The sequence below is a fragment of the Chinchilla lanigera genome, unplaced genomic scaffold (genome assembly GCF_000276665.1).
Source record: "Chinchilla lanigera isolate Chin_1 unplaced genomic scaffold, ChiLan1.0 scaffold00010, whole genome shotgun sequence".
Lineage (NCBI taxonomy): Eukaryota > Metazoa > Chordata > Mammalia > Rodentia > Chinchillidae > Chinchilla > Chinchilla lanigera.
The window spans coordinates 11,489,697-11,511,402 of NW_004955411.1; the positions used below are offsets into that span (position 1 = coordinate 11,489,697).

Here is a 21,706-nt window from a genome sequence, read left to right on the forward strand (position 1 = left end):
TATGAGCATTTTAGTGGAATTTGACTTTTTTAGTGAGCACAGCTGAATATGAGCATCACTTCGTGGTCTATTACTATTTTTTATTAATTTACGTATCATAAGAGAAAACGCATTGCGTTGTAGGTCTGTACTATAGAAAGTGCCAGTTGGTTTCCAAGGAGGATGTCACTCATGATACGAAGCTGTTCTGTTTGATGCTGCCCCCGTGCACTCATCTCCAGGTGCCGATTGGGCAACATGTTTACCTCAAGGTAACTATCACAGGTAAGGCGGTTACAGGCTTCGGGGGACATTTCTTCCTTCACAGGCAGCTCCAAGTAGTACCAGTCTGTTTGGGAAACAGTCGTTAAGTGATTAGTAAACGTTTGTGGGCAGCTGGATTTAGTGTGAGCCAGAATCTTAAGTTTGTGGGTGCAGTGTCTCCTCCATGTTGGAACCATGATTGTGCCCCATTATCATATGGAACAAAGAAATTGCCCTAGTCAGAGAGATAATTCCACCAGCACTGAAATTTAATACTGACAAAACCCTGAAGAGAGGAGGGTATGTAATGGTCCTCCAAAGACTACTGCTGGAAACTCATAGTAGTATCTCTCTTATTCCTTATGAAGTTCAATTTTTAAAGTTTAAAACAAGTGGATGATTATGCGTAATTTTTTACATGTGCCACCAGTATAAGAAGCTCTAAAAACTACTGTATTTTTTCTTGTGTGAATTATTTTTCCTTCAATTTCATCCCCAAATGACCCTACTTACTTGTTTTAAATACCCTTCTTCTTGATAGCCAATATTTTCTTGGTCTTTTGAAGATGCAGAAGGTAAATTCTGATGTTAGTCATAGTTTTTCCAGCAATTAGTCTTAACAGATTACTAGCTAGGTTCTAGTACATATGGCATATTTTAATAATACTGTTAACGTTTTTCTCTTCATTGTCACTAATTCCAAATTACCACTCAAGAGCTGATACTTTCCAGTGTATTTATTGCCAGTGTATTTAATGTACATATAAATTATATATATATGTTAAAGATAGTGTATTAAATATTGGTCTTTAAAATGTGTGTGACTCTTCTCTTTGAATATTGGCTAGCTAAAACTATAGCATGAATTCTTATTTTACCTTTTAGAAAATAATGTGTTCTTTGACGTAGTTAGATTAATATTCTTTTCATTCACTTACTAAAGTGTCATATAATGTCAAAACATTGAAATAATTGAAAATATATAAAATGAAAAGTAAAATTCCTTCCTTTCTCTCTGAAAATGATCTCATGACCTCCAATAACTATTATTAAATATTTGGTATATAATTAAAATTATTATGTGAGTACCTTCTTATACTCTCTGGGAAAAATTTTTATGTTATTTTTGTGCTGGCCTTTTACAAAGCTTACATGCTAATGGAATAGATAAATTTGTTAATGTATATCCTTATGAGTTTAGACCACACTTAATAAAAATAGGTTAAAATATTGATTTGTAAAATTATTTCAGGACTTGTAGGCTTGAGGTAATATAAATCATATGCTAATAGGTACAGAGCATATAGTTAGAATTATATGTTCATTAGTTTTAAATATTGATAGCATAAAGTTTGTATGTTTCATCTTTAAGAGATGAAGTTTTAAAAATTTCTTCGTTTTTAATTTTTCTAGGTACAGAAATAGTAAAGCCATATACACCTGTATCTTATTCCTTACTCTCAGAGTTCCAAAAACCAGTTCCTCCCAACAATAAATACATCTACTTTTTGATCAAAATCTATCCTGCTGGACTCCTCACACCAAAGCTTGATCATCTTCAAATTGGTTAGTACTTTTGCATGTTGTAAACCCCATTTGTGCTCTAGGTTGAATCAAATACCCTCTACGTAGCTCCGTATGGGAATCTAGTAAATATCTTAAACTGAACATGTCTGTAACCAGAGGCATCTGCCCTTTGCCCTGTCCCCCCGTCGGGACGTTGCTGTGCACCCTTGACCTAATGTAAGCACTTGGGTCGTCTCTTTTCCTCTCTCCCAGTTCAGTCAGCCACTAAGTTCTGCTGAGTCCGCCTCCTGGATTTTTAACCCTTCCTTCCTCTCCCTTTGCCGTCCTCTAGAAGCAAGCCTTGGTCTCCTCTGTCATGATCTCTGACTGGCTGCTCACATTTGACTTCTAGCTGATCTCTTTCTCTTCCTGTTCGTTTGCATCATCCAGTTGTTTCTCCATATTGCGCAGAGAACAGATTTCATCATGTTGCTCCAGTTCCATTCGAAACCGCTGATGGGTCCCTGTTATCTATCTGATTAAGTCTTCTGCACGGCCTGCAAAGGCTTTGGTGATTTCCTCAGTTTCATCTCTTAGTATGCAAAAATACTACCCCTTAACTAATACAACTCCAAACTGCTTTCACTGGTTTGTCCTCTGCATTCACAGGCACCAGCACTGCCTGACCCAAGGTGTCCATTAACATTTGTCTCTCAAGTGCCTCTTTTTAAAGATTCAAACAAGGCATCGGTTCCTTTCTGAAGCCTCCCTCCACCTCTGAAACACCCAGGAACTATTTAGTTATAGCTCCAAGGATAAATACGTTTCTTCTTGATCAGATTTGAGTTTAAGGGCAGAAATTATCTTCCTTATATTTGTATTCCACATCTGGCATGACAGTTGGCACATACTAGGCTATCAGGAGATGTACCTCAAAGACTGAATGAAAGAATTATAATGAGATGTGTTAAGACTTTAAAACCTTTCTTCTTGCTTCTAATTCTTTATCTTCTAGTGATTTTTCTCTATTACTTTTCACTGCTTTTTACCTACTTGCACAGTGTTCTAAGGCAGCGTTAGCAGTATATGGGGGTAACACTAAAATTTGGAAGCAGAGAAACTGATGGTGCTTTCTGAACCTTACACTTAGGAAATCTACTCATTGCAGATACGGTTAGTCATCGGTGCTTACATAAACCAAAACACTATATAAATATGAGCTTGAAGTAGTTTGAAATATACTCAGACGTAGTGGGAGGGCTATCACTTTGTGAAGGAAAAACTGATACATGATTATAATATAGTAAGTAGAAACTTAATGAACAGTGTTGTAACCTGTTTATAGAGATTTTGTGAACACAGCAGAGTGGAGAGTTAGTCTCCAAAGGATAAAATGAAGTGTTATTTCACCTCATCCAGGGACTTATAGGTATGTCACAAATCCTTGTGTCACTTAGAGTTGTACACTTCTCTGAGGCCTCATCTTGGCCAAATGAATTCCCCTATAAAATTACTCATCTTTTTGTTTTAATCCCAGCAATCTTTTATGATTAATTTAACTTTTCAAATATCCTGTTAAAGGCTGGGGATGTAGCTCAGTGGCACAAGTGTCTGCCTAGCAAGCACAAGGTACTGAGTTCAATTCCCAGTACCCCCCCTAAAAAACAAACAAACAAACAAAAAACCCCAAAAACCATGTAGAAAGAATCAAATATCCTGATAATGGAAACAAGATCTCTGCCCAGGGCATTTAATGTTTAGGGCACTAGATACCTATACTAAATTCAGGATACCAGATGTACTTATAAGTCGTGCGTTGCCATTTTGTCATGTGTACTTTGTCACGGGTACTCTTGGAAGTTGGCTACAATCAGTTGTCCTGACTGAATCTAATCAGTTTTATGCCATTCCAAGGACTGGACTGTGGATAAAAGTTACCAAGTTATTATCAACCTGTGAAACCTCTCTGGTAAACAGTCATCTGGCTTTTTCCTGAGGGCATTCTGATCTCATGGTCCCTTTCAAACTGTAACAAGAAATTTGTGTTACTTTACAATACTTAGTTCATCAATTACTGTGAATTTTTTACTATCCTTCAGTGGAAAACAAAGGAAACATTCTGACCATCCGAGCATTTTAAAATAAACCAGAGTATTTTAAATCATTTGAAAGTAGTGGCTATCTGTCATTTTTTTCAATTTTTACATTGAAAATCTCCAAATGTAGTCCTTGACAAAAGTTTTCTTCCGTGAATGGTTCTTGGTTTTCATATCAGTTGAACTGTACAAACTGGGTACTGATTTCTGATCTGGTGGATTCTAGGTTGGAAACCAACGTACTCCAAGTTAGAACTCATTGCTTTTGACTCAGTTAAACTCACAATAGCTCTTATTTTATTTGATAGTATTTCAAAAACTTGATGGAAGAGAAAAGCATATTTACCAATGTAAGATCTAAAAAAATTTTGTTTTCTTTCCTATAGTCCTGTCGCTATTTAATCAATATGTGAATAGCCAGTATCTATTCTAAAAATGTTAGATGTTCCACTTGTAATGTATTGTGCAGGAGAGGTATACCTAGACTCTGCTTTTGAGGTGTTTATAATTTAGTAGTCACTCCTTTATTGATCATTTGTGGATAAGTACTTTGCAGTAGTTTATAAATTACAGGCTTTAGATTGTTTGGGAAAATAATGGTAGGAGATGATATAATTAAATGTCATTATTAATTTGATTGTAATGATATAATCCATACATACTTGGAAGCCTAATGATTAGCTTTGAAACTCTTTACATATATTAAAGACTGATCTGTAGTCAGCAGGTTAAGTATTCTGTCAATCAGTAGTGTTCTAAATTCAGCCTTCTCAATTTCCCTGCTGGGTTGTTTTTCTGATTTAGTTTATATTTCATTATTTAGGAGATTTTGTGTCTGTAAGCGGTCCTGAGGGCAATTTTAAAAAATCCAAACTCCAGGAATTGGAAGATCTCTTTTTAGTGGCAGCTGGAACGGGCTTCACACCAATGGTTAAAATACTGAATTATGCTTTGAGTAATGTACTCAGTCTCAGGTATGTAATTTTATCTGTTTTTTTTTTTTGTCTTTTTGAGATGGGGTCTTGCTATGCAATTCAGGCTGGCCTTGAGCTCACTTTGTAGCCAGGGCTGGTCTCAAACTTGTAACGATCCTCCTGCTTCAGCCTCCCAAGTACTAGGGTTACAGGCATGCACCACCACGCCCAGCCTTGTAATTTTACCTTTAATTACTGCCATTTGTTAGGATGAGGCAGTGGTGGTGAACCTGTGGCATGTGTGCCGCAGCCAGCTGTTTATCACTGGAAGCTCTAAAAGGTTTGCCATCACTGGAAAGGTATTCTAAACTGACTGTTACTTGGACTTTATTAGATTTGTTCTCATTCTCTCGTTCATCATTTCTAACTGTCCCTCCTGTAGGCACAGCTGTTTTATTAACTTGGTTCTTTGATCTCATTTTAGTTTTTTATACTTTGGGTTACCTAATCACTTCTAAAAGCATTCACCCCAGTTCACTTTAGATGTTCCACTTGTAATTTATGTTTTAAACGCAATTAATTTGTTACATTTAACACATTTTTTTCTTTTAAGGAAGTTGAAGTTGATGTTCTTCAATAAAACAGAGGATGATATAATTTGGAGAAGCCAATTGGAAAAATTAGCATGTAAGGATAAAAGGTATTATACTGATGTTAATTCTAAATAATCATACCTGTGTACTAAATCTGGGCTTTGTCTATGTTTTGAATTGACCAAGAAGCTCTTCAAAGAAAAATACAAGTTCATCCTTCTAGAAACAATGTTAAAACCCCTATGTCCAAAGAAATACTGCCTGATAAAAATCTAGGTAATGTATTATGTAAATATATATACTCCTTAATTGGGTTTCATTGAAAATGTTGCAGTATAATCAACTTGCCAATTTGAAATTGTCTTATATATAATGGGACAGATAAAATAAATCTGCCAAGGATTGATTAAACAAAATTAAAGACATTACAGGGTTTTTTTAGAGCCTTGGTGACTTCCCTAGGAGATTTCTTGGTGCTTGTTCTAGAAGGGGATTTATTGTTTGGCAAGATTGTCTTCATTTTTGTTATTTGCATTAACATATATAGCCCTGTTACTAGCATATACCTTGGGAAATAATGTTGTAGTCAATAGAAAACAGTTCTAGTCAAACTGAGCTCAGAGACAGAAAGGATTGCAAATTCAAAATTTGTTTTATTGAAGAAAAGAGCCCAGCAAAATCAACCACAATAATTTAAGCATGTGCAGCAATTTCCCGTAAAATATTTGAAGAAACTCAAGGACAAATTTCTTTTACAAGAATGAATTGGACATGCTGTCAGACTTTGTAAAGTGTTTTTATAATCATTAAAAGCTAGAATTCAGGGCTTTGTAAGTTGCACAAAGTATCTGAAGTAAAAATATAATAGTCTGATGTGAGTAAAATTCTAGGCCTTTGTCAAGTTAAAGCCCTTGGAAACTTAGCTGTCAAAGGGGTTCCAAGTTCTTAAAAATATTTTCTGGATATCTGTAATAGGGTAATACAGTGACATTTTCTATTTCTTTAACCTGTTACCTCCCATCATCCTCCCCTTTCTCTTTTAAGAAATTTCTTTCACAAAATTAAGGCTAAGTTGAACCTACTTATCTCTATTGAATAGTTTACCTACTTAGAGCATAAACCCAAGAGTATTTACTATATTTAGGTAACTGGCAGTCTAAAGAATGCCTTGAAGAAATACCAGTTCTTAGGTTTTCATGCATCTCTTATACTCAGAAGCTTTTAAGAAGCCTAAAACCTAAATTCAAGTTTCCGTTGTTCTCAAACTTAAACTTTATGACTTGAGACTATTCAAAATTACTTAACTCTGTGGGCCTGTCTCTTTCTCTTCCAAATAAAATAGTGACATCTTTCCTGTTTATTTCATTAAGAATTGTGAGGTTTGCAGAAGGTAATGTAAATGCTTGGAGAACTGTGAAGCCTTTTCTCGGGTGTTTGGGTTGTGGTTACAGCAGGTCTCTGTAAACGTGTGTGGCTTCTGTCTTAACTGTTAGAGCTCCTCTCTCCCCAGACATTAACTCCAGCACTCTGGAGGCTGAGGCAGTAGGATTAAGAGTTGCAGTCCGTCCTGGGCAACTTAGCAACTTAGTGCGACCCTGTCTCAGAATAAAAAATAAAAAAAGCCCGAGGATAAAGCTCAGTGCAAAAGCCCTCTGTTCAGCCTTCAGTACCAAAACATAAATAAGAATGTAAACAGCAGTAGACTTTTTAAACTAGTTTTTAAAATACATATTTCTGGTAGGGGTTCGACAGTATTATTTAAGATAAATCCCCTAAAGAGAAGTTTATAATTTTTTAAAAGAAATGTATTGCTATTTTAGTGACTAGACATTCTACTTGAATCTGTTAATGGGAGTGAAATCTGATTTATAAATTAACTCATGAAAGGGAATGTGTTGGCATCTTCCGAACATAAACAAAGTCCCTTGTGTTTTGTTTTGTTCTGTTCTGTCTTGGTCTGCGTAATTGGGGTTGGTGGAAGTACGTAGGCTGGAGTATGAGGCTGAGGAAAGGCCCCTCTCTGCACTTCTGGGTGCCTAGCTCTAACAGCACTCACCAGGTGAGTGACACTTTCCAGCTTGCTGAGAGCGGTGAAGCCGGCCTGCCTTTAATCCTCCCCCTGCTGCGCCTTCTCTCTGCTCCTGGTCACCGGTGCTTGTTCGTTTGTGTTCCCTCCCTCTCTTCCTCCATGTTCTCTGTCCTGTCCTGGAGATACAGCACTCCTTGCCTGAGGTGCTAGACAGGCACTGTTTGATTTAGGATCTCTGTTTTTGAGTGAGGTCAGTTCAAATGCTCAGTAGAAAGAAAAAGGCCATGCTGATACAGATGGCTTTGGAAGGGTATCAGGACCTGTGCCCTAGGCGGAGGCTGTCTGCAGGGATAGGAGAACCCTAGCCGTGAAGGCTGCTGGGTGAGTGTGGGTAATGTTCTTCAGGCAGATCCTAATTGTTGTTTCCTATGCATAAAAGGAAAAGCTCAGATTTAGCGTAATTTTAACTAGTGACATAACGTGTTTTAGTATTTAAGGCTGTTAATGTTTGAATATATGTTAAACCACCTTTTCTTGACTGCAGTATGTCACTTGTAGTTTTAGTGAGAAAGTGCTGACAAAACTTGTTACCCGAGTACGTTTCCTTGGTGAAATTACTACTGAATTATGCATATAAAAATTCTCTGAAATTCTGTAGTTAAAAAAATGGAGAGACTGTAGAATCACGTCTCATCCTGTCACTCAGGCCTCGGGGTGGCGGTCTGAAGTACGGCAGAAACTGCAGAAGCTGTGTGTTCGGAGGAGCAGGCGACATGTCGCGGAGGTCTAGGGATAAGAAGGGGTCATTGCGCTTTTGTGAGAAGGAGAATATAGTAGCAGAGCTGCGTGGAAGAAAGGGTTTTGAAAAGCAAATTAGCATTTCTGTGAAGAGGAAAGGAAGTGTAGGTAGTAGACTTACACAAGTAACAACACGAGAGCTAGAATGTTCTAGTATTTCAGTGACAGAACAGAGTTCAGTTTTGTTCTTAGTACTTCTCATTAGCTAGATAAACTAGGACAAGCTGGGACCGCTGGGACCCCAGGTACTGTGAAATGTTAATTTGAGGGCAACGAAGAATCACTGCAGTTTTTAAAGCAAAGAAGCTGGGAGATTGGATCTGTGTTTTTAGGAGAACTAATGTGGCAGTGGAGTGTCAGAGACTGTAGTAACTAGGAGTGTTAAGGGTCGTGTTTTAGATAGGACGGGGCCTGGAGTGGCGGCGTGGCGGTAGAAACGAGGAAGCGGGAGGGCACGTGTGGGCGATGGGAAGGAGGTGGCTATTGGAAGCCAAGTGGGAGGGGCAGGAGGAGGGCGAGAAGGTGCCGGACCTGCAGGATCTGCGTATGATTTACATCGAATACATTTGTATTTCAAGACTTCGTCTGAGGTCACTGTTGGTCTACTTTAAAGTAAAAACATTGGACAAGTATATTTACTTTCATTGACATTTGAGAACACCGAGGCATTCATCAGAAGCTTTCTCCCCCTCCCCCATGATTTTTTTTGGCATTTTATGGGTTTTCTGAATTTATTTTTAGGTAACCTTATTTTTAGCCTTTTCTGGCTCTTTTGAAATCAGAGCAGAGAAGAATTTCAGGATGTTTATTGATATGCTCTTTCCATCACCCTCGGTGCAATTATTATTTCAGATTATATCTTGATATAAATCCTTCATTAAGGAATTCCTTATTTTAACTTAGAATTATTTTTGCTCCTGTTTAAGCAATTTTCTCACCCTATGAAGAAGGTTGTATGCAGGCTAGCAGCCTCTTTGCAAATCCTTAAATTGTATTCATGCCATCTGTTCACTTTTTCCATTAGGTACCTAAAATTATAACCAAGGGACCATTGTGTGAATAAATACAAAATGTGTGAGAAATGTGGACCTTTTATATAAAGGTCCTGGTTACTCTATTTGATGCCTGCTGTTAATTATTTTTTGTTTGTTTTAAAGCATCTCAGCAAATAAAAATTATGACTAGGTCTTTACTGCACATTACATAGACTTCACCATTAATTTATATGTTTTATTTTGTTCCAGTGATAGGCTCATTAGGAAAGGACCTGTAGGAGACTACTGTTCTAATTTAACCATGCACTTTCTGTCTTATCCCAGTATGGGTATATAAGTGGAAATTTCTTAGACAGTGGTTCTACAGCTGCTTTGGGATCCTCTTTGATATGCTAATGAAAGATTAGGAACCTTCTTTCTAGAAAAATGTACTTATTTATATAAATTTATGTAATTTTGTATATGACAGCACATGATCTTGTTTTACCAAGTATAATTTCAAATTTTAACCAGTATGTCTTCCTTGTAAATAAGTTCTTTTACTCCCTCAACAGTTAGTTTTGTCCTCTTTGGTTGAACCAGGCCCACGTAAAATAGTGACAAGAAAACAGGAACTGTCTCCCTACATAGCAGTGAGGAGATGCACATTCTGTAATTGTCTAGCACTACCCAAATTTTAAGGACTAGGAAGAAAAATCAAGTTAAAGAAAGGACTAGTTGACTATCCCTTATTCAAATCGCTTGCAACTAGAAGTGTTTTAGATTTTGGATGTATTGGGTTTAGGAGGTTTTGAGATACGACAATGCTCAAAAAATGTAAGATTTTTGGAGCACTTCTGACTTCAGATTTTCAAGTTAGAGCTGCTCAACCTGTATCTGGTTAATAATACCCCTTAGTTATTGCAGACTGATCAGGTCTGCAATCTCCTTAACGAGTGTACTGTGAAGGCTAAATAAAATTAGGCAAATGGAATGATCCAGAAGGCTCAAAACCCTCTCACAGAATTCGAGATTCTCTCAGGGCTAAGACCAAGACTTTCTCTGGGTGGCCTGTATTTATTTAGTTATCAGAACAAGGGAGAGGAATACTCAAGAAGGGTGGGAACTGCCCAAGGACTTCTCTAAGTAAAGTATTAAGTTAATCCACCCACGAGTGAGATGCCTGAGACTACAGTCTTTATCTAGTTGGGGTTGGAGCCAGGTGTCCTTGGCTGTGATCTTGTCTTGTCCCTTGAGGCTTTCCAGTTTCATCTGCCATTGCAGACCTCAGTAGGGACCGGTGACTCACAGAGGTACACTTACTGTGAGTCCACTGCCCATCTCCAGATAAGGAGCCTAAGCCTTGGACAGACTCACAAGTAAACATGGAAAGCCAATTGGTTAATTTAAGTTCTGTTCAGAGCTGCTTTGTAGTGGTCTCCGTCAAACCTGTATTTGGGAAAGTTGTTCTTTATAAAGTAGAGTAATACTAATACTGAATTGGAACCTTGAAGGTAAGAAATAAAGTATAGTTTTACGGTGTTCTGAGTTTAAAACCATAAAGTATTAGAGCTGTGGGAGATGATGTAGTTTTCTTCCCTTCTTCCACAAGTAGATCCCTAAGACTTAAGAGGCTAGGGTCTGTGTGCAGAGCCAGGACGGTTCTGTAGCCCTGGCTGGTGCCCTTACTGGGTCTGTGTGTGCCAGGCTCATCAGTTTTGGGGAACCTTAACCCAGCTGAGGCACAGTGATAGAAAGGCAGCTGTGTCCGTTCTTTCTTGGTTCCCTTGTCTCCTCAAATGAGATGTTCACATCTACTCTTTCTTGAGCTTTAAATTAATGGATAACCAATATCTACAGTACTGCTCTTCAGGAAATACCTGTTACTGAAACGTGCAGAAGTGCATTTGATTTGATGCTACTGAATATGGTAATAATTAGTTTTGTTTGCTAAGGTAGAGCAAAGAGAACAGGTACAACATAGAATTTTGAATGTATTATAGCTTTTCAGCTTTACTTAGTAGTTTCCTGTCCCTGTGGGAAGATAGAGTCTATAATTACATTGCGAGATTCAGATTGATCTTTCCATGTTAATTCCCTACACTTTCTTTAATCTACTTTATTCATAGCATTTGAATAAACCTGTGTGTTGGCTACTAGGTACACAGTGATGGCCAGTGCAGACATGATTCCTGTTCTCATGGGGTTTGTAGTCTGAAGAGGAAAGTAGACAATAAAGTAATCATAGTAGAACTACATACTTGCAACCTGAAATAAGGGCTATGAAAAAAAAGGGAAATACGTCTATAATGTGTGTGAAGGCCCGTGGACTGGTGGGGCTGCAGCGCCTCCCTGTGGACATGACGTTTGAACTAAGAACTGATGAGCTGGGGTAGTAAAAGCATGAGAGAGAGAAGACCGAGAGTGCGCAGTGCGACTGCAGTGAAGATCGGTGAACGCGGAGAGTTAGGAGCTAGGACTTGGTAATACTTAGATACGGGCGGTGAGGCAGAGGAAGATTCCCAGGGTAAATCCGAGGTTTCTGACTTGTGTGGTCAAGCGGACTGTGTTGCCCTTCACAGACTTGACGTCAGGTAGGGGGCAGGGAGACCGCAAGTTGAGCTTTTGGTCTTGGAGACAGCAGCAGCAAGGAGTCGCGTAGGCGTCTTAGTGAAATTGGTTGTAAGGGTTTGGGGATTACCGGAGAATTTTGAGCCAGAGGTTAAAATACATGTCACTGAAAATTGCTCTTTATGGTGAGCAGATTGTTAACAGAAGTGCGGAGATCCCTTGGAATTCTCTTTCAAGGAGTTCAGTCAAAAATGCTGAACTACTTTCTTGTCTATAGCAAAATCTAATCCTTAGTAAAGAGCAGTTTACCTGTGTGCCAGGCATTTTCTGGCAGGTGTAGCAGTCTTGATACAGTAAATTGTTTTGTAGGGGAGGTGTTTCATTGAATTTGAAACTTGCTAATAACGTGTCTAAAATAATAGACTTTTTAAAACTTTCCTTGCCTAGATTTGATGTTGAATATATTCTCTCAGCACCAACGTCTGAATGGAATGGCAAGCAGGGACAAATTTCACCAGCTCTTCTTTCTGAATTTTTGAAACGAAGTGTAGAAAACTCCAGAGTCCTTCTCTGCATTTGTGGACCAACGCCATTCACAGAACAAGGAATAGAGTGAGTACACTGTGATATAGCCTGAAGTGAAGGTCCTCCGTAAAGGTGGTTCAGTTATCTCTGGCATCTTCCTTGGCATATGAACATTCACTTTAATAATATGTTAACAAAGTTTTTAATCTTTATAACAGTAAAGGCTTGGAGGCCAGGATTTGCGTATTCATAAGATTGGTGCCACAATCTTTTTTGGGATATGAAGCTGAACCTCTTCCGTCAAAGCTTGATAATATAAATAGTAATTAATAAGCAGTGTTAGTCTCATTGTAATTTTCAGTTGTCATTTTTTTCAAGTGGGTAAAAATTAGTAAATAATAAAAACAGTGATCCAAAACCAGGCAGCGAGGTATAAAGGAGGTACTACAGTGTAAGTAAGGCAAGACAAACAGTCGGACCCTGGATAATGAAAAATCAGCGGTAGTGACTACTGTATTTGAAATTCACCTTGATATGATGTAACTCTGAAATGATACTTTAAAATATTTGTTTGAATACAGCAAAAATATAATCATCTTAAATTTCCTGTTCTTTCCTTGTTAGTATGTAACTGGATCTAACATTTCCTGGATTTAGCATGCATTTTATTTTTAATTACAAAAAGATTGGCCCTAATCAAAAAGTAAAGGAATTTAATTTTTTTATGAACAAAAAGACTGCATTGTCTTCTACTGTGTGACACTGCTATCTTAGAAGCACCATATCACAGTGAGTACTTTGTAGATTGCAGTGTAATACTTTGAAATGATTAGAATCATAGACCCGTCGGTATCGAAAGACTGGCTGAGAACAACTCTCTTTTGGAAGTATCGTAGTATTTCTAGATTGTTTTTCTCCGTGACTGACAGGCTTCTTGAGGGCTGGTACTGTCATTCACTTAGTTCGCTGGAATTGTAGTATACTCCTTGCATACCGGTGCCTCAGTACGTGTGCACTGAGTAGCCTTCAGGGTGCGGTGCACACATCTGTGATCCCAGCCCCTGGGACAGACTGAGGCAGGAGGATCATGAGTTGAAGGCTTCGTGCCCAGCACCCCCACCCTCCACTCTACAGCAGGGCAGGTGCTGCCCAGCAGCCTGTGGGCCTCACCGCCATGTGCTGGCCAGTTTCCCAGGCTTGTTGCTGCCATTGTGGACACAGATGTCACTGGGACAGCCCCTCCCCCTGCTCAGCCTCTCAGCTTGCCGCCTACCCCTCCGCTCTGGACCAGTTTCCATTGCCCCATCCTCCCAGGCCCAGGCAAGCCAATTGGCTTTGTTTCTTTATTTGATGAAAATGAGCTGTTTTGCAGCCACTGGTACCTGTTTTGGGGAAACATAGCATATAAGCAAGAAGGTTACAGCCTCAGGGTCAAAAAATTCCTTATGTCAGAGACCAAGAACTCTTGGGAGTCATTTATGTCATCCCTTCTCCAGACAAAAAAGTTACCATCAAGGATCTATTTATCTTGATAAGCCACTAGTAAGCCAGAATGTCTGCCAATGTCAACTGCAGTGTTTCTGACCAGATCTAGCACTAGAAGCTGCCCCATGTGTTTGCCAAGGTTGAGGGGAGAGAAAGGGAATCAAGACAGTTATAGTCAACACGGTTGACTTGCAAAGGCGCTTAATCAGCGTCCAGTGTGTCCCACCGTACACAGTACTTTGGTTGTGATCTGGGAGCACAGACGCACTTTGAGGTAAAGGATGACCGACCAGTACATTGCCGGGGGATCTTAGGAGACGAATCAGCTGGAAGACATGTTGGATAAATTCATTTACAAAGTTATTCTCTGTTCTGAATGTGAAAACCCTAAAACAGATCTGCGTGTGAATCTGAAGCAGCAGTCGGTGATCCTTGAAAAGCCTGTGGCTATCCTGGCCTGCTTGATGCACATAAACTCTGCACATTCATTCTCAAAAACCTCTCTGAGAATAGCTTCGGTGGTACAGGGAAAAAAGAAAAATAGGGCAAAGACAAGGAAAATGGCTCTGTGTCCAGCAGAGAGACACCACCACCACCATCACCACCATCACTACCAAATGAAAGGAGGCCTCGCCCGTGTGCTGTAGAAGCAGAGGAAGAGGATGGCTGGAGGGAGGGTGCAGCTGAGGAAGCTCAGCGGCACAGAATGGATGAGGTGAGTTAGTGACCGTGCAGATGATTAGGAAGAACTGTGGAAGAGTGTGTGAATATCCCATTGGATTTTGTTCAGAAAAAGAAAGAAGAGGGCTGGGGATATAGCTCAGCGGCACAGGTGCCTTCCTAGCAAGCTCAAGGTCCTGAGGTCGATTCCCAGTACCCTCCCCCAAAAAACCAAAAAAGAAACAAGAGGACAGTATTGAGTCATTTGACAAATCATTGCAGAAGCAGAAAGACTAGATGTAAAAGCCATGCACCTCCCTGTTTTGACTGACGTTCTTTTTAATGAGAAGATTAGCGAACAAAAGAAATACAAGTGCCGTTTCCTAAGATTCTATCACAGCAACAAAGCTCAGTGGTACCTTCTTCATGGTGTGGCGTGTGTAGGAGCAAAGCATCAAGTGCAGCTGTTCTCTGAGATCCCATGTGTCTTGAAGGAGAAGCATGATACAGGCCAGTTAGAAGAGGAGGTCATCGTGAGCTGGTCAGAAGAGGCATCGAAGAAGTATGTTTCCAAAGAACTTGCTGGAGAGGCTCTCATTACAGCAGAGCCATTTATAGGATGGTTGAAGGAAGCAGAGGAAGAATCTTCTGGTGGCGGTGAAGAAGATGAGGATGAGAGCACTGAGGGATTAGAAGACTGCCGAAAGCTGAACGGAGCTTGACAGTAAGGGCGATGACGTTGATGTTGATGCCATTTAAAAGGCTGGATGCACCCTCCGTAGGTTAGGAGTGTGATGCAAGTTTTCCTCCATTACCAGCCGGAAGTGCGGTGCATACGTGCAAAAGCTAAGTTGGTTTCACGTCACGCTACACTTTGTACCTAAAAAAAGGTAGTCATAATCTATTATTTTTGTATTCTTTAAAATCAACTCTAATCTGTATAACTCTTTGCTCAGTTTCTCCTGTGAGCTAGTGTTTTAATGCTGTCCTAGCTGACTTACCCCGGAATTCAGTAATCACTGTAGGGATTCGTAGTATTACTGACCCCTGAACACGCTGCGCGGAGTTGCCATAGTGTCCACCTTGTGATTTCAGTTTGGAGCTCCTATCTTTGACTTCCTGGTCTTACAATCTTGATGGATGTCGTATATCTTTCTTGAGTTGAAAATTACATGAATTTCTTATGGTATCATTTTATTGACTTCCTTTAAAAAGACTTGTTCTGATGCACTTGTTCCTACAGTCTTTTAAAATTAATATCATGTCTGCCAAATGGGTTATATTCTAAGTATCCCTATCCACAAATTCTATATCAATGGATTCAAACAACTGGCAGGTAAAATTTTCTTTTAATTTCATCTATACTGAACACGTATAACTTTTGGGGGCCATCAGTCACTAAACAATGTAGTATAACAGCTATTTATACAGTGTTTACATTGTATTGGATATTTTAAGTAATCTAGAAATGATGTAAAGTATATGGAAGGATGTGCATATACAGGTTGCAAATATTCTGCCATTTCGTATAAGGAACTTGATTATGGATAGGCCTGGATCCAGTCCTAGTACTGAGAAACAAATGTATAATCACTCCAAAATGTTTTCCATGTTTGGTGAACATCTGTCAATTTGTATGATATAGTAACAGGAAAACTCAGAAGCCTATTTTTTAAAAAAAAGTGTAGACAAGATTCAGAAGCTTATTTTTAAAAAAAAACACAGTAATGATCCTTTGATCTTCTGGCCAAGTAGACATTGAGCTTTGGAAGTTTACAACAGTCTAGTGGTGAAAACAGATACACATAAAGGTAACCAAAATATGACTCCATTCATAAGTATTCCTACTAGGATAAAATCAAGATGTTATGGAAATTGAGAAAGAGACAAATTACTTTTACCCAGCCATGTGTAACATTGGAAAGATGGCAGGAGGGTCAGAAAAGACCTACTGAATGATGACTAAAACATTCCCAGTTAGAAGAGATAGGGAGGGGTAGTACAGGCAGAGAGAAAGAAGGAACAAATGCATTAAGAGTACATGTATGGCTGGAACGCAGTCCTTTTCCTGTGGAGACAGTGCGTAGCTGGAAAGATGAGATGGGCTCAGATAGAGACTTGCCAGTTACATTAGAGCTCCTGTACCCTACCGGCCCTTTGAGTGAGTATGTATGTGCTCTAAAAGCTGTCCATTAGGCTTTTCATCCCAGCCGTACTACAAATAATCATCTTACCATTTCCTGGGTGTCCCAGGGCCAGCTACTTTCTAACTTCCCTGTAAACAGGAATAAGTAACAATACTTAAGCATATGAAATGCTTAGCACAGTGACTAAGTGATTAGCACGTAAGTACTAAGTAAATGGTTATTATTTCAGCAGCATTTTAAACAGAGCCACTTCTAAGGTTTCAGTCTCACGTTATTCCATTTCCAATCTTGAATTCTATTGCAACTATACTATCTGTCTGCTTTTTCCTGTTCAGTGAGAAAATGAAGATAGAATGGTAGGGAAATTAATTCCTTAATTTGAAACTGATGAATAAAGGAGGAAAATACAGTAAAGCATTTATTCTGTCTTTTCTATATGAGACATACCGGTAGATAACCACATAATAAATGAGTGTACGTTTGTCTTCATAGAGTTCCCTAGCTGATTAAAGAGTGTCACCAAGTTTAGTCCCTAATGAACTAATGGGCCTACACTTACATCACCAGTGGTTGTAGCATCCAACAAAAGGATAATCATATATTATGTGCCACTGGCTAGAACAGAACCCATGAAATGGTCCTGTCAAAAAGAATTAATCTGGATCTGATCAAGCTTCTAGATTTAGTTACTAAATTTTGGAAATGAGAGGACATAGGAGCATGTTATTAAGGCATCCCGCAGGGGTGCTGCAAAGTGAAGACTGTGGAAGACTCGGCAGATAAACATCTCATCTTTTTCCGGATGTATAAATTACAGAATACAGAAATGGTTGGGAATGAGAAATATCTTATAGATTGAAATATACTTAAGACTGTCAGCCTGTTACAGTAAGTAAACTGTGTACATTTGAACACTGATAAGATATTTAATGACTTTAGGAATTATTGTCAGGTTTTTAAGAAGTGATCAATGTGGGTTTTTAAAATATATATGAGCCAGGCACACGCCTGTAATCCCAGCACTCGGGAGGCTGAGGCAGGAGGATCGTTGTAAATTCGAGACCAGCCTGGGCTACAAAGTGAGCTCAAGACCAGCCTGAACTGCATAGTGAGACCCTGTCTCAAAAAGACAAAATAATAAAATAATATAAAATAAATATGAAATAGAGAAACTGTTTACCATCAATAGTATGATGGTAAATCTTGCTCTTACTTTCAAACATGTCCCCTACAAAACGTGTGTTCTCTTGTTTTTCAGGTTGCTGCATGACCTTTGCTTTTCCAAAGAGGAGATCTACAGTTTTACAGCATAACGAAGAACTGTCATTTTCCTTTTTTTCAGCTAGTTTATCTAAATTTGTGATTGCTTAGAAATTTTTAAGAGAACATTTTTGTATGTATTACAAGGTTAACTAGAATCTGGTCTTCAGCTTCTTAAATGAAGTCAAATATTCCTTGGGTACAGATGAACTTGTTGGCTTTATTTTGTACCATAACTTATTTTACTATTAATATTTGACCTGGAAGGGCAGTCATAGTAACAGATACACACAAGAGTCTTTGTTATGAATTACAAATTTCCTTATTATTGAAAATGTATCACTGTTTTAAAATAAGCAGCTATGTTTTACGACATGATAAAGTAAATGATCACTTTGATCACATTTCTATGCTATAAATTGTTAGCAATACAGATTAAATTTTACATTGCACTTTTAACTCAGGAAATGATCATTTATGTCCTTGTTATTAATAGGAAAACATGGAATTCTGTAACTTCTTGAATGATCCAAATAATTTTATGTATATATTTGCCATTGAATCAGTAGAATAAAATTATACTTAAATACTTTTTAACCCTTGTGGTAAAAATATGTTGAATGCAACAAAATTGGGCTGGTGTCTTAAAAAGAGAATTTTTAAAAGACACCAATAAAAGATATCGGCGACATTTCATACGTGCTGTTTTGGACTAGATCTGTTTGAGAGTTGAAAAGGAATTTAACAGCTATTTTGATTCTTAGTCAAAACCAAAGGCATCAGAAAGAGAATGAAAGTGTACCATTTAGTCCATGGCCTGGAATAATCACTGGGTGCTTTGGAATGAGTCAAATTTTAATCCTTTTTGAGCCCATCCAAAACACCTAGGAGAGGAGAAATAGTCGGTCCTAGATTTAGGTTCTTTCCCCAGCCGGCTGCTCTTGCCGCAGCTGGCAGTCCAGCAGGAAGCCCGCCTAGGCTCTGGTGTGCCGGGCAGCTTACGCCCCTTGCTGCTTTGCAAATCTTCAGATCCTTCCACTGGCTGGGATTCAGCAAGAGCTGTAAGCAGAGCCACTGGGAGCGTGCCGCGAAGGAACTGCTGAATACACAGGTGGCTACTCCTTCAGCTAAGGTCGATTTTTCATTTTAATGCAGCAGCAATGTTTGCAAGAAGTAGAGGGTGGGAGGAATCTCCAGTTTCCCTGTAACTGAGTTTGTAAAGTACTAGAGCTTCGCTGAGTGGGGATGCGCACTCAAGAGGATCACAGTGTTAACGTTCCCCAAATGACGAACACCCATCTTGTGAAGTGCCCCGCGTGCCAATGGCGGGATGAGGACGGCCGCTTTCCCCTGTGCTTCCCACGTCTGTGGCCGCTTCCTCCCGGAATGTCATTTGCCCAGCAGTGACCCAGCTGTCCAGGCTGGCAGCACATGCTGGTGGCTAACAGGAGCATTTCCAGCTTCGTGCCCCTCTACCCTCTTCTTCCCCCTAAAAGACATCACATGCCAAGATAACTTTTTGTAATTATTAGTAGTAGATCGGTTAGCTCTACCTTAGCCAGCATCTTTCTTTCCCAACCTTTCTTTTTCCTCTTTTCTGCAGTCCTTTTCTAGTTACTTCAAACAGTTTCCTGTTACTTTCTCGGGCTGGGGATGTAGCTCAGCGGCACAGCGTCTGCCTGGCACGCGCAGGGTCCTCAGTTCAATTCCCAGTGCCCCGCCGCAAAAAAAGAACATATCTTTCTACATTTAGTTTAGTGTTTTGCTTATTTATTTTTTGCAGCACTGGAGATTAAACCCAGAATTTTGTGTATGCTAGGCACCCACTCTACCACTAAGCCATCTAGCCCCTTCCATTGTAGCTTAAAGCAAAACTCAAAGCCCATAAGCGTCTTTTGGGTAATCTTTGCTCACATGAGATTGTCAGTTATCAGTTACATGTTCATAATTCCCAAGATGTGGTCTCTAATTTGAGAATCCACTCAGGTTCTTGATTCAGTTTTTCATATCCAATGCCTCCTACAAACCGCTGGATTTTCTGTAAGCTCGTCAATCTCAACATGTCCCAAACTAAATTTTCTCTGTAATCGTCTCTTCCCAAGTCTGTACTTCCTCTTGAATTCTGTATTCTTCCTATTCAGCTCTTCTAGAACTGTTAAGAATCAACATTAGTGTTTCTTGCTGTCCAGTCTGATGCCGTTCCACACCAGCTGACCCTGCCCCATCACTTGTCAACTTGATTAATATAGTGCCCTGATAATTGGTCTTCCTGTTGTGTAGTTTACACTATTTGGATTTGTTGCTAATAGATTAGAAAAGTGAAATCTCAATCAATCCAAGTCTCTTGGTATCTTTTAGCTTGGGTTTTATGGTGAACTCGTCCTCTCCCAGTCTTGAGCTCACTGAAATCTAGTCTCCATTCCAGTGTGTTCTAGAAGGACTTAGAAAAAAGACTGTAGTCTTCCTTTGAATATAGCCATATACTGTGGGTTGTAAAGGCAATATAGATGTTAACTATTATTCTTGAATGAAAAATTCTTAAAACTCATCAGCAAAGATTTGCAATTAGGGAAGAGATTTATGTTCAAAGTCCCATGGCTTCAGAAGTCTGCTTGCCTCCTTTATAAATGCCTGTTAAATTCCTATTGCTGCCAGAACAATTTACCGCAAACTGAGTGGCTTAAAACCTGTTAATCTGGGAGTGGCAGTGCGTACCTATCATCCCAGCACTTAGAGGGATCGCATATTTGAATCATGCCAAGGCAACATAGCAGGACCCTGTTTCAAAATTTAAAAGGCTGGGGATTGCCATGACCTGTGCGGTGAGTGGAATCCCGAGAGGGGCAGCAGGAGATAAAAATCTATAGATATACTAAAAGGAAAGCTGGGACCAAGTGGGACCTGACCTCTCTGACGGAGAAGCAGTGACAACCCGGCACGGTCTGCCTCTTCATTTATACACTGTAAAAAGCGGGGGAAGTGCTCAGTAGGGTCAGAAGTGGACAGTCTCAGTGTTTTGCTGAGAACCCTAACGAGCAAAACATTCTCAGGGCTCTCTGTGCTGTAGTTAACGGGGAGGAGCACCAAGGCCAGACTCCTGCTGCACTGGCAATGCTTTTAAGAGTCATGTGGTTAGATTGGACTCTTGCACATATACAAGGTAACCTCTATTTTCAGATATGTTATCTTAGTTATGGTTTCAAAGTCCTTTTTGCCACCTAACATTAAAAGTTTGAGTGCATTATGGTGTTGAAATATTTGCTGAGCCATTTTGTCTTATCACAGTCTTAAAAAAAACACAAACTTTTAGACTCTGAAGTAAAATGATTCAGTTTTGTTTAGATCTCACTATAGGCCTTCAGTTTTTACCTTAATAAATAGAGCATGAGAAGAACTACGACACTCTAGCATACTCAAGTTCTTTATGTGGCAAAAGCTTGGCTTCGGACTTCTGTGGTCTACCATCTCAGCCCCAGAAGTGGTCCTGAATCAGCTTGGGGCAGAATTCGTTGGTAGTCACAGAGCACCTCTGTACAGATGAGCCAGACTCCATATGGTTTACTATACTATTCTGAATTATCGCTAATAGGTTGAAAACCAGCCTCAGCCTCATAATCTTTCAGCTTGGGTTTTATAGTGAAGTCCTCTTCTCCTAGATTTGCTAGTTTGACAGACCTCGAAACAGTGCCAGAGTGATTACATAAAATTTAAAACTGTATTTCCTTTCTTAGTTAAAATTCCCTCTAACGTCCATCCCTCACTCATGGAACAGAGGCTCTGTCTGAGGCACAGTATTATTCATAAGGCTAACAGAGAAACATCCCAAATATGCATCCTTCACTAGACAGAGTGTGATATATCCATATAATGGGATATCTGGCCATAAAAGGAAGTAAAGTACTGAT

General features: G+C 39.4%; 1 protein-coding gene and 1 pseudogene across 2 annotated transcripts in view; both read left to right on the plus strand.

Moving 5' to 3' along the window:
* The window catches only part of LOC102015388 (cytochrome b5 reductase 4), an 83,271-nt gene extending 64,774 nt beyond the window's left edge, over positions 1-18,497 (plus strand). For both annotated transcript variants that reach the window (XM_013510896.1, XM_005377692.2), the window contains 6 exons: positions 124-264; positions 1,657-1,809; positions 4,669-4,819; positions 5,373-5,459; positions 12,172-12,336; positions 17,800-18,497. In XM_013510896.1, the coding sequence (XP_013366350.1) occupies positions 124-264; positions 1,657-1,809; positions 4,669-4,819; positions 5,373-5,459; positions 12,172-12,336; positions 17,800-17,854 (752 nt within the window). In that variant the 3' untranslated portion in view covers positions 17,855-18,497. The remainder of the gene's footprint in view (positions 1-123; positions 265-1,656; positions 1,810-4,668; positions 4,820-5,372; positions 5,460-12,171; positions 12,337-17,799) is intronic.
* On the plus strand, positions 12,362-14,583 carry LOC102015088 (annotated as a pseudogene).
* Positions 18,498-21,706: the final 3,209 nt, after the last annotated feature.